Raw genomic sequence first — 13,839 nt, forward strand, 5'->3', positions numbered from 1 at the left:
GCAGGAGGGGAGGTGTGGGGAGGGAGCCATCCTATATCTCTCTAACCTCCATCTTTACAATATACAAATCGGACTAGGAGGAGGCTTGAACAATTTTGTTTAACTATCCGTTGCTAAATTTATTATTCAATATGCATTGGAAAAACATTGTAGAGCATTGCAACTATTTGGGGATTCACAAGTTGTATGTGACTGGCTTAACAAAAAAACAAGATGCTATACTTACACATTGAGACATATCTTTGATGAGGCTCTTCGACTTTATTCAAATTTTGATTTTTTCATATGCCATCACATTTTTAGGGAAAGGACTGTAACTAATGATCGATTATCCAAAGAGGTTGCGGACAGGCCTTATCCCACTTGGATGATCTAGGAATGGAGGGAAGGGGCCCATTATCAGTATTATCACAGGCCCTTCATGGACATAGCTGCACAGTAGGCTCAATGGGAGCCTAGATACAGGGTTTTTCTCATGCTTTCACAGTCTCCATCTGTAAACATACATATGTTTATTTCTCAGAACTCTACTACAGTTTACTCTTATTCAAAAACAATATGAAAAATATTTTTTGAAACTGGGCCTCCCTGCGTGGACTCAAGGCACCAAATTTTGAACTGATACAAGTGAACAATATTCATTTTTGACAGGCCATGGCTCACTTATAGCATATGCATGATGCATATACAACATGTAATTTTCTTACATAATGAAAATTATGATTTTTCCAAGGGAAAAAAAAAGCTCATCTATTTTTATTAAATATAATTATATATTATCTCATATATTTACTCTATCCAAACCTAAATTTACATATAACATAAAATTCTATGATAAAAAAAATAAAATAATCAGAAAAAAAAAATAAAAAAAATTAAATAAATAATTTTTTTTTTTTAGGTCGGACATAACCGATGTTTAAACTGAGGCCAGGTGTTTTTCATTATTATCATGGTCGGCTCTTGTAATGTATCTCATTGAGTTATCTTTCATCGGTAATGAAAGCATTTAAATATTTTTCATGGTTTCTACTTAAGTCATATTTTGTAATGAGTGGATTTATATAATGTATTTTTATTTATTAATAGTTATTAAAGTTTTAATTTTAAAATTTATTATTTTTTTATTAAATAATATATTGGTTTTTTTGTATAATATATTTTTATTTATTTCATAATTCAAGATATCTTCGTGATTTTGACATAGAGATTGATATATAGAGTGAGTTATTCTATTTTTGTTTTGTTGTTTGTTTTGTTTTAAACTCAGATAATTAATAAGTAAAAAAAATTGCACCCACAAGACATGAGCTTGAATTTATGGGGATATTATTATAAATCCCAATTTTTCATGGAAAGTTCACAATCACACACCCAAGTTAGGTTGATTTGAATGAAGGTGGGTTGCATTAACATTTGTGATCTCATTCACCTAATCTACTTTAACGGACTTCTTGTTGTATTCTTATTAACTATAGTGTTATATTTTTGTTTTTTCTTCTTATTCACTTGAATTCATTTTCTTTATTTTTTCCAAAAGGAGTAATATGTGATGGATCTACCTTGTCCAATTTTGTGATCACAACTTCCTCTACAAGGTTATTTCTATGAGCTTCTTCTTTGTTTTTATTTATTTTTATCCTAGATGAATTTCTCTCGATAAAGTGATGGTTCTTTTCCATGCCTTTCCACCACATAAGTTAATGGTTTCACTTCCTTATATTTCTCCCCAAATGTTTGGAGTTATTTCTTAATTCCATTTTTTTCTTTGGGTAAGGTTGCCAAATGACCATACTCAAACCATGCTTCACATTTGAAAACTACATACTCATAATCCAACTTTGCATCCACTAGCTTAATTGATGTGTCATCAATCAACATATAAAAAATTTAAATTTCTAGACATAACTTGGCATAGGATATGATATGATTATTGTTGGTTTTTTTTTTATTTTTTTACATTTTAAAATTAGTTTTAAGTGCAATTCCCAGGAATGTTAAATAACATTCTCTCTCACTCTTAAATTTGTTGATAGTATAAATTTCATGCCTTGTAGACCCTCTTTTACTCATAGTTGTTACCCGAAAATTTATTATTACAATGGCATAGAACTATGGTGGGATTTATGGCATATCACTATGATACTATTACATTTATTTAAGGTCTTACACCCTAAAAATAGTTGTATATAGTGTTTGGTGTGGATAATGTTAATGTAGAACAAGATGTGATTCCCTTGTAGCCCTCCTATTCTTACAATTGTTTCCTTAAAAGGTATTATTATTAGTTATTGTTATAATGGCATAGTAATATGATGTGATTTGTAGCATATCATTATGGTGAGACTTTAATTTACATGATCATTATCCACATCAAAATTTATATCAAACTAGTTTTAGAGTGTAGTACTTTTAATTGATATAATAGGATCATCCTTCACTTTCAATAAGCATCTAGACTAATCATATTTTTTCAAAATATGAAGAATTATTTTTAGAGTTAAAGGAAAATCATACTAAAAGATGAAAAAGGTGCAATAGTAAATGTTTTAATATAAAAAGTTAAAATTTTGAATTAAGATGCACACAAACATGATAAAATGATTAAATAACAACTCTATTTAGGCAATAACAACATGAAATTGATTGGGTGCCGCTAGTAAGTTAGGTTTTGTGAGCTCTGCAACCTCTGAGCTGCGGGTTATGAGCCTGCAAGATCCGCTTTCCGGGCGATTTGTGCCTGCGGGCGCGCCCGCGCTTCGCGTGCTCTCAGCCTGTGTGGGAGTCCGTGAAAGGATCTGCTAGGTACCTACGAGGGAGTTTGCAGAGGGCTCTGCTTTGTGCCTGTGGGGGTCCGTCGAGGGACCTGCTACAGGCCGCCGTCGCCCTAGCTGGACCTGTTGGCTCTCCATGGAGGAGCCAACTCCCCCTCCTTCTCCACCATCCGTAGCAGAGGCCTTCAAATCTTTGTTGGCCTCCCCGCATAAGAAGAAATGCATGGAAGCAGAAAAGTTTGTGAAGTGGCTTGAAGATATCCCTGAGATCGCCCTACCACCAGAATGACCGATCCAAGTATCTCTTTCTCTGGCAGATCGGGCTCTGGTAGGACAGTTTACAGGACTTTGGCCTTCCCCGAAGACGACCGAGAACCGGGTAGCCAGGAACTGGGCACCTCTAATACAAAACAAGGTAACCTCTTACTTCCTCGGGAGAGGATATTTTTTGTTTGAATTCTTTGCAAAAGAAGACAAAGATCTCATTTTCAAGAATGGCCCCTACTTCATGGGTCCCCAAGGACTGTATTTAAATAAATGGATAGCAGACTTTGATCCGGTGGTGGATGTGCCGACAGCGGTCCCGGTGTGGGTGCGACTCCCTAATCTCCCAGTTCATTGCTGGAACTGGGATTCTTTGAAGCACATCGAAAATACCCTTGGAAAATTTATAGACAACGCCACTAGTAAATACCAGTATGACTGTGCCAGAATCTGTGTGGAGGTAGATCTGGAGGTCGGATTACTGGAAGCCATCAAGATAGTTGTAGGTCCCTGGACTCATTTACAAAAACTAGACTATGAGCAGCTTCCATTCAAATGCCGGAAGTGCCATATCTATGGACATTTTGCCAGAGACTGCCCGTCCAAAGGGGTGGAAGAAAAAGGAAAGGAAGAAGGATGGAACTAGGCAAAGTGCTCCAAAACCTTCCACAAGAAGAATGCAAATGGAAATGCCAAAGCCCCTCAAGCGGGCCCTGCTCAGAAATCGTCCATGGAAAGCCAAGGGAACAAATTCAAGATTATTAGATCTGAAATCATGATCACCCAGGAGGCAGAAACCACCAAGGAGGCTTCTCCCTCTAAAATCTTCCCCTCCATCAAAAATGTTTCAGAGAAAATGTCAGAAGAGGTGGAGGGAATCCAAGAGTCTGAGGAATCGGAGGAGGAAGGGGAAATAGGTGAATCCCAATCATCTCCCAGAAGATCTACAAGAGGACGTAAGTTTTTAAAGGAAAAAAGAGAGCAAGAAACCTGTAAGGACAAGCTCCAGGGCAGCTAGCCAACTTTAGAGAAGCTTCTAGCAAAAACCCCGAAGATGACGAGGATCCAATCCCAGAGCTCCAAGGGAGCTCAACAAGAAAAAAATAAATGATGAAGATAGTCTCCTGGAATTGTACAGGAATGGGCACCGCAACTAAAGAAGAAGCAATGAAGAGTCTAATAAGACTAGAAGCCCCGGATATCCTCGTCATCCAGGAGACCAAATTGGAGGACACAACTTTCCTCCAAACAAGCAAAAAATTTTGGAGTGCATGCAATCTCTGCCCGTGGAGCATCGGGAGGACTTGGATCACTCTGGAACACAAATAAGTTCTCATTAATCTCTGAGTCTCTGAATACCCATTGGATTTTTTTTAAAATGCAGCACCTAGAATCAAAGGAAATTATATGTCTTTTCAATGTTTATGCACCTAACAATGCAGGTGAGAAAAGAAAATGCTGGGAATCCATCAAAAGTCTGGAAGATCTAGAAAATTTGGAAAACTTAATCATAGCCGGAGACCTAAATCTCACACTTCTCTCATCAAAAAAAAGAGGTGGGAGTATAGTTAGAGATCCGGCTAGAGAATGGGTAGAAGATTTCATGCAAGATTGGGATCTGCTAGATATAAAGCCGATTACAAGCACGTTCACATGGTCAAATAAAAGAATTGGACCAGGCCACATCGTAGCAAGACTTGATTGGTTCCTTGTTCAAAGCTCTTTCCTGCTTCTGGGGTTAGAGACAAGAATGCGTATTCTACATAGTAGTGTTTCAGATCACAAACCCATCAGCCTAGAGTTGCTGGCTGCTAAGGATCTGGGGCCTATCCCTTTCATATTTAGCTCTCTATGGAAAAAGGAGACAGATTTCATGTGAAGGGTCAAAGATTGCTGGTAAGTGACAATCAAAGGCTCTCCCTTCTTTATTTGGGAGGAAAAATTGCACAGAGTTAAAAGAATTCTAAAAGGATGGGTTAAGACCTTGCCAAACCCCGCTGTGGATAGAAAAACAATTCAAAGTGAACTTGAAAAACAACACCTCCACCTAGGAAACTGCTGAAATTACCAAAGAAGAGCTGGATAAAGAATCTCAGCTGCAACAAAAGTTCCATAAGGCGTGTCTGGCAGAAGACGAATTTTGGAGGCTCAAATCAAGAAGCCTATGGCTCAAAGCTGGGGACAGAAACTCTTCTTTTTTCCACAAGCAGGCCCAAGCCAGGAAATGTCGAAACTGTATATCGGATATTGAAAAAGATAACTGCACTTTAAAATATTTTGGCAACATTAAGAGGGCAACTTCAACTCACTTTGAGAATATGTACAGTGAAGGCATAGAGACTAGCCAAAATGATAATCTGCTAGATGTTGTTCCTAAAGTCATCTCAGCTAAGGTGAACCAGGCTCTTGAAGGTAAAATCACCAAAGATGAAGTTAGGGAAGCCCTCTTTGCCATGGAGCCAGATAAAGCCCCGGGCCCAGATGGTTTCATGCCCAGGTTTCTTCAAACATGTTGGCAGATAGTTGAAAAGGAACTCTTCAAAATGATCCAGAAGTCCGAAGAGTGCTAGAAAATTGGAGGCTGCACAAATTCAACGTTCCTTGCCATCATACCTAAAGAAAGAGGGGCAAACACATTTAATAGATTTCGCCCTATATCCTTATGCAACATTGGATATAAAGTGATTACCAAGGTAATAGCAAATAGGTTGAAGAAAATCCTCCCCAAAATCATCCCGGAAAATCAAGGTGGATTTATACATGGCAGGCAACTAGTAGATAATTTTATCCTGATCCAAGAGGCGATTCATTCCAGTCTTCATCGAAAAGAAAAGGTATGGTTATCAAACTTGACTTAGCAAATGATTTTGATCATGTAAAACATAGTTTTTTGTTTGTTGTATTGCACAAGCTTGGCTTCGGTCAAAATTTTATCAAGTGGATCAAAGCTTGTATTTCGGAACCCTAGATTGCACCCTTTGTAAATGGCAGAGCAGTGGATTTCTTCAAAGCTTCTAGAGTGCTGAGGCAGGGGTGCCCCCTCTCACCCCTTCTCTTTGTGTTGCAAGCCTCTGTCCTCAGCTTCTACCTAAACAAGAAACATCAAGATCAAGAATTAAATGGACTGTGCATAGCAAGAGGGACTAAGAGCACTAACCACGCCCTCTTCACAGATGATACCATGCTACTAGGAAATGCAACTGAAATGTCTGCAAATAAATTCAAAGAAGTATTGGAGGACTATTGTCAAGCATCAGGTAGTGATCTAAACAGGGGTAAGTGCCATGTTTACTGTTGGAATATATCACCTATTGCTGCAAATACCATAGCCAGATGTCTAGGCTTTACAGTCTCATCAACCTGGACCTCCTTCAAGTATCTTGGATTTCCCATCTTTCATAAGACGGCTATCAACAAAGATTGGCACACCCAGATAGAAAAATTCAAGCGAAAAATGCAAGCCTGGGGATCATCCTGGCTCAACATTGCCGGAAAGTCAGTCCTCATCAAATCAATACTATGCAGTCTGCCGCTTTTCCAATTTTCTGTTCTTTTGGCGCCAGTAGGAATCATTAAGAGGATGGAGGAGCTAATTAGAAATTTTCTCTGGAAAGGAGGCAAACAGAATGAAAATATAATCCCTCTGGTTAATTGGGAAATAGTCTCTACGCCACTGCAAGAGGGAGGACTAAATTTCAAGAACTTAAGTATGTAGAATCTAGCAATGGCAACCAAGCTGATATGGAGGATCATTGCTCCAAAGCCAGGATGGGTTCAACGGGCACTGTGGAAGAAATACTTCAGAGGGCAGAGACTGAGGTGCCTGGAGCATCCAAAAAGCACAACAGGACCCCCCTCAGCGCTTTAATCATGAAAGTGGGGCCACTGATAAGAGAAAACACATACTAGATACCAGGAAATGGCAAGCAAATCAGGTTATGGCATGATAGCATCTTGAGCAGACCTCCGCTGGTGAACTCAAACCTTAGGATCGAGTTGAAAGATTGGATGGACGCAACTAATTTAATTACGCTCTGGGACATCTCAATCTGGAGTGAGGATTGCTGGTCTAGCTGGAAGCAGATCAACGTCCCTCCTGAGCTGCAGTCAGAATTCGATGCGTTGCTAGAAATGCTGCATGGTGTGGCTCATTTGCATGCAAAAAAGAAAGACGCAAGAGGTTGGGGACCAAAACAAATTGGTTACACGGTGTCTCAGGGATACTCCAAATTCATGGAGAGGCCTCACGTGCCTTCTAATCTGGCGCCCTGGACAGGTATTTGGAACTCTCCTACCATTCCAAAAATCGATCATTTTTTTTGGTTACTATTTCATCAAAAAATTCTAATAGATGACAGACTCGAGAAGAGGGGATTCCTAGGACCATCACGATGCACCTTATGTAAAGAAAGCCCGGAAACTGCACTTCACCTTTCGCTGGCATGCAACTATATAGGACTGATCTGGCTCGAGCTTCTGGGATTGCTTCTAGGATCATCGAAAATGCCCATCCTCCCCCACTCTGTCTAGGATTTGTTTGCTAGGTGGCTGGCCAGGTACCCAGGCCCAATCCCAAAAAATAAGACTGTCAAAGCAGCATGGAATGCACTACCAAAATTTATCAGTTGGCAGGTCTGGCTGGAGAGGAACAGAAGGAATTTTAGAGGCAAGGAACAACATTATAAAATTGTAGCAAATACAATGAAAGGTCAAATAAGCGAATGGCTAAGAGACAAATGTGACGACACAAATTTAAATCAGCAGGACATAGAGTTTGGAGCAGCCCTCAACCTCATTTTTCAAAAATCGAAAGCTACAGCTATAAGTCTCAAAGACTGGAAAATAAGGAAAACTGAAGAAGAATTTAAATCTTGGTTGTCCAAGCAAACAATCCCCACCCTCTTCTTTGATGGGGCAGCCAAGGGAAACCCAGGAATGGCTGGAGCAGGAGGATGCATTATAAATCCAACAGGAGCTCCTATACATAGATTTGCTTGGGGACTGGGCCACTCTTCAAGCATCCAAACTAAAGCCATGGCTCTATTCTAAGGGATTAAAATGCTCAAAGAACTGGGACACAAAGAAGCAGCTGTTTTTGGAGATTCCCAAGTCATCATCAATGCAATGGTGAACAACATGAAACTAGCAGATCTTCGACTTGCAAGGGGAATTACAAGAATTAAAGACATGACAAAGCTCCTAAAATTAGAATTCTTTCATATCCTGAGAAGCAATAACAAGGTAGCAGACATAGAGGCAAACAAGGCAGCCCAGCTAGGTGTTGGAACTATCCTCAGAGATAATGAAATCTCCTAGGATCCAATTCCCTAATTTTCTATGTTTTACTATTTTTTGGTAAACCAGTTTGTATGGATTCATAAGCTAGGGAATTCAGTAGCAAGAAGGCAAGTGAAAAATTGTAAAAAGAGGCAATGTATAAGCCAGTGCGACATGAATTAATGGTTGGAGAAAGGCCAAGAAACTAGTTTCACCTGTTGTAAGCGGAATTATGGCATTTTGCTAAACACTTAATGAAATCCCATAACCATTTCTGTAAAAAAAAAAACAACATGAACTTGATTAACAGTCAACTTATTCACATAATTAGGGTTGCCACTCATCCTCTCATAATGTATTACAAATTATATTAGTCTTATTGATCAAAATTTAAAATGAATGACACATTCTCTATTTTAGCAGTTCACGAAAATTCACAACTATTTCTATATATAACTTCAATAAATTAGAATAAATACTTCAATTAAAAAATATAATTTTATTTATAAAAACTTCGAATAATATAAATAAAATATTTATATTTCTTTATATATTTTTAATAATAATGATTTATGAATAAATAAGATATATATATATATATATATATATATATATATATATATATATATATATATATATATATTTTATATACAAATATTTTTTGTTTTTTAATATATTGTGAATAATAAATTTAAAATACCAATGTTTACATGTCTTAATCTACCATTTATATACATTAGTTTAATTTAAAAAAATTTATCAATTTACTATTCATACATTTGTTCAATTTAAAAATATTTATAATATATTTTTTCATAATATGAAAATGAAAAATTTGTTATAGCCTACGTTCTTCAAATGTGAAGAATAACAAATCCACACAATAAGAAATATTTATAAGATACCTAACTCCAATGTGAAGAATATCACATCTACTCAATCGGAAAATATTGATGATATACCTTCCTCAAATGTAAATGAGGCATATTTCTAAGAATCTCACCAAAGCCCAACAACCTCTTCATGAATTGTGGGGTTTACATTGTGAAGTTTGAAGATCATTAATTCAGTAATCTGATTTTTCATTTCGGTGGAACTTTTGGGAAAAATTAAAAAAGAACATTTCCTTGACTATTCCCAAAGATTTACATTGGATGCTTATTGTCCCTCTTACAATAAAATGCATGTCAGTGGTTGGAACTGCTGCTGCATTTTCATATATTAAAAAATATTATGGTGAAAGTGACCTTAGCTTCATAAACCAATACACATGATATTCTTGGAGTGCATCATTGGAATTTCGTTGCACATTGATATTTATTCTTCCAACATAATTTAAGTGACAGCTCTAATGATCATACCAAATCCAAAGTTGAAACAACGCTTCATTCAAAGTACCCACAATATGACTACGTGGGAAGATAGTTCTATTGATTTATCTCTTTTTAAAAGATGGTAGTGACAAGGGTTCTAAGAACATGGGGAAGTTTGGTGTGAGAGGCACCTAACTCTTTCTTTAGGATACAGTCCACATGGAATCCAAAAAGTAATTGGTCCCAGAATCGGAGTGTTTGAATTTCTTAATGGGAGGGGACTAATTTGAATGATTTAAAATTGAAGTTTTACTCTTTTTAATTAAGATAAGATTTTTTTTCTTAGTTTTTGAGTGGGTATTAGTTTTATAAAGGTGTGGTTTGAATTATGGAGAAGAAAGTTGTATTCCTCTTCTACATTGGTTAAAATAGGTGTATTTGTGTATTTCGAGGAGAAATTTTTTATTTTCTTTTACCTAGTTTTAAATCCCATTTTGTGACATACTTGCTCTCTCTAACCTTGAGTCTTAAAGAATTCAATTTACCCTAAGTATCATACTCAAAGTGAATAGAGTTATCTTATGGGATTTTTCGGGAAAATGCATTACATGGTTAGAAATATTTGTTCAAGAAAGGAAAAAAACAGTTCTACAGAAAAAATAAATGAAGAAAACACTTTCATATCACTGTAATATAGATAGTTCTTCCTCTTGAGCATGCTTCTAATGGGGTGGAGAATGAAAAATGTTTATTATTATTGTGAAACACATATGCTATGACATTAGGAAATAATTGGGGATCAAAAAGCTTTCTGAACATTTATACTTCATATTCTTTCTTTTGGATTTTGTCCAACTTATATAGAAAGGAAATCAACTTTACAAATAGTTACCTTTATATATTTATATAGTTAAATCTTAGGGTTTGGATTTGGAATTTAATATTAATTTCTCCAACTTGTCTAACACATAGTGTGGAAAAGGATGGCTCCTTTACAGTGGTGGAAAAAATGTACACACTGAGAAATGTGAATGGATCAATTATATGTTCATGGACATGAGAACTTTGATTGGTAACAACAATAAAATTCTACCCCTAATTTGTTTGATTATCCTTTAAGCCTACACAGGCTAAGACATGACTGTTGGAATTCCATTGGAGATGGTGTCTCTTACTTTCCCACAATGTTACTGGTTCTTTCTTATTTTCATCGAGAGGATATTCTCGTAGGTTTCCCTTTCTTCATAGCCGGTGAGCATTAGCTACAATATGTACAATGAAGTATTAAAAATAAAGAAAGAAGAAATCGCATGTCCGTACTAGCTATAACTCATCTATTTTGGAAAAAAAATGGAGGTAGTGGTAATGGTACTTGGTTGTAGTGTAGTTTGCCAAAAAAAGTTATTATAAGGGTGCAAGCATGGTTGTGCGCTAAGGTGAGATCTAGGGTGTTTCAGGGAGACCAAATCTTTGACAAATAAGCCCCAGAGAAAAAAGATTAGGTTGCTTTGGCAATGCATGTCACCAAACTCAAATCCAAGGTAGGACAATATCAAGGGTTTGTGCAGGGTGTTTTTAGGGTTAATATAGGTTGTAACTGCAATGATGCAAAGGGTGATAAGATGAAAGGAGGATGTAGGTATGACAATATTGGAGGAGGAAGTGTTAGATTTCATTGAGGATCCATAGATAACCAATATATTATGACCCAACCTAACACTTTACACTCCTGAAGAAACGTCATATCTGTGGAGGACTTCCTACATGGGGTTAATACCATTGGAAGAAGAGTCTATTAAAATCATAGGATAAATAGCATAGGTTTTTTAAAATCACCATAGAGGGGATGGTGACCTAATAGTGTAGGAGGTGAAGAGTTTTGGTGGCATATCTCTCAAAAATTTTAAATGTAGGAAAAACACCTCTATAAAGAAGCTTGATGGGTTCTATTTAGAGGATTTATGGGTTTTAAACCATAATATTGGTGAGTACAAGGGTTATGTCATTTTAATGCTATATGTATCATCTCCTTTATTCTAGATAAGACTTATGTTGATGAGCAAAGTTTCTTATGCTTTGCTTCCAACTTCCTTGAATCTCATAAGGTGGGTGAGCTAATGGGATTATGCCTAGAGTTTATTACCCTGAATTGGATTACAACTAAACTATGTACAACAAATTGATATACTAAAATAAAAGAAAACGATCTACAACAAAGAAACAAATAAAAGAAAAGGGATATAAACAATATGTACATTATGTAGAGTAAAGAAATTGGAATTTGGACAATGCACTGAAAACAAGCTAATAAATGAAATTATAAGAATATTTTATGTTGATATTCTTTTAGCCATAAGACCACACAAGTATGTCTTGAAATATGACATGAAATTTTTAGCCAGTAATGTCAGAAAAAATGCTTATAAAATTTAACAACATAAAGTAAAATTTTTGGAGATATATGCCAAAAGGATATGGCCTGCCAAATGTTGATGTTATTAATGAAAACATGAGTACAACATATTATTTTGGCTGACACCTTTGAGAATCTAGACCATAAGTCAATTCTGAAATGTCGAAGATGTAAAAAGACTCATATATAGACACTTGAATTCCAAAAATTAAGTAAGATAATGTAGTTGGACAACTTGGACTCTTTTGATAAGATTGCATCAACAATATATTCTGCAAAAAAATGCATTAGTTAACACTGAAATAACAAATACCAAACCTTCTAACAACACAAAGTAATGCAAGAAATCAAAAGCAACCTAATCAAATGATCAAAAATTGATGAGCTCACTTTCTTATTGTCACTCCTTGAAAATGGTTTTTTGTCTTCAAAGCATGTAAGCCCTTGTACTCAAAAATAAACTTATCAAAGGAAAATTATAACTTTAAAACTTATGCATGTCTCTCCTCACTATTATTTTCCATCCTCTCCTTCTATGCCCTTTGTTTGGTTTTATATTCTCCTTGGGAAGTTGGAGAGCACAAGTGTTTTATAATTAATCTCCTTATTAAGTTAAACTCTTTTTTCTTTTTAATCTGGTAGAGGGAATTTAGAAGGAGTTTTTAATTAATTAAAACTATATTAGTAGGTGGGGTCCTTGATTATGCCTATAAAATATTTTCATCAAACCTTGTAACTCCCATGGAAATAAAACACATGTAAATATAGCATAATCAAGAAACACGATTGCCATAGAAATCATGCACATGAAGCATCACAATATCCATCATCATGTATAAACAAGCATGTGAAATAACCCTTGTGTCTCCCATCAGTAATAATGCCAGGAAATTATATATCATAATAAAAAAATAATATGTTGTCTCAAAAATATGATAATGTGTTGTAGTATGAAATATGTCAAAGTAAAGTAAAGTAAAAAGCATCATGACAAAACAAGTAACTCATGTCAACTCATGAGGTCTGCTAGGGCCAACCATGTAGAATGATATTTTTTCTCCTTTCTCTTTTTCTCCTTGTACCTCTAAATGCATGTCTTGGAAGAATATTTCTCTCCTCCCCCTCCTTTTGCTCCAAGTATGTCAGTATGTGTGTGTGATGAAGGGGCCTCATAGGGGAAATGCGCAGGCACATATGACATATGAAACTTTCCTAATGCAATGTGAGCATAGGAATTATAGGGATGATGAACATGTAAAGATGTGGCCTGAGATAATGTAGAGGGTACTTGAGGTGCAATAATCACAGGGTGAACTGAGCGATGCAAAACAAAAGTCCAATGTGTAAAATTGGATGTAGGCTTGATAGGGTTGGACTCAGTACCATAATGTTGTAATGGTTGCTACGGAGATACATGGGATTCTGGGATTTCCATGATGCTATGATGTGGGAGAGGTGAATTTTTTGTATCAGGCGGGGTAGGGGGGGAGGGGACCTTTGAGGTATAATGGAATGTTTGAGTCAATGATTGAATTCTTTGAAGTCTACATTGAAGTGTTTGTTTTCTTTCTCTCTTCATGATAGATGTGTTCTTCTAGCATGCCCCCTTTGGTTACCTAGAGAACCTCTACTAAAGAAACTCATGGTATAATGTGACCAGGGAAATCTGTCATGAAGCCATCAATTCTTGAGCATAAATAAATAATCAACAAAATAAAGGATTGTTTAAAATCATGTCTCACATAAATGTTGGAGTGTTTTTAAAACACACATAAGGGAAAATATGTTAAATGAGGGA

At 36.2% G+C, this 13,839-nt stretch overlaps 1 protein-coding gene across 1 annotated transcript; it reads left to right on the forward strand.

The window, feature by feature from the left end:
- The first annotated feature begins 3,282 nt into the window (after nucleotides 1-3,282).
- Nucleotides 3,283-3,684, forward strand: LOC149171180 (uncharacterized). Its single transcript, XM_089425870.1, has one exon. The coding sequence runs from the start codon at nucleotides 3,283-3,285 to the stop codon at nucleotides 3,682-3,684; it is 402 nt and encodes a 133-aa protein (XP_089281996.1).
- The last annotated feature ends 10,155 nt before the right edge of the window (nucleotides 3,685-13,839 follow it).

This window comes from Pinus tabuliformis, chromosome 4_2 (genome assembly GCF_031772625.1).
Source record: "Pinus tabuliformis cultivar Carrire ecotype Pingquan chromosome 4_2, CPIR1, whole genome shotgun sequence".
NCBI lineage: Eukaryota > Viridiplantae > Streptophyta > Pinopsida > Pinales > Pinaceae > Pinus > Pinus tabuliformis.

Excerpts from the sequence above, each read along its gene's own strand:
- LOC149171180 (XM_089425870.1), top strand. The coding sequence starts at position 3,283 with ATGGGTCCCCAAGGACTGTATTTAAATAAATGGATAGCAGACTTTGAT.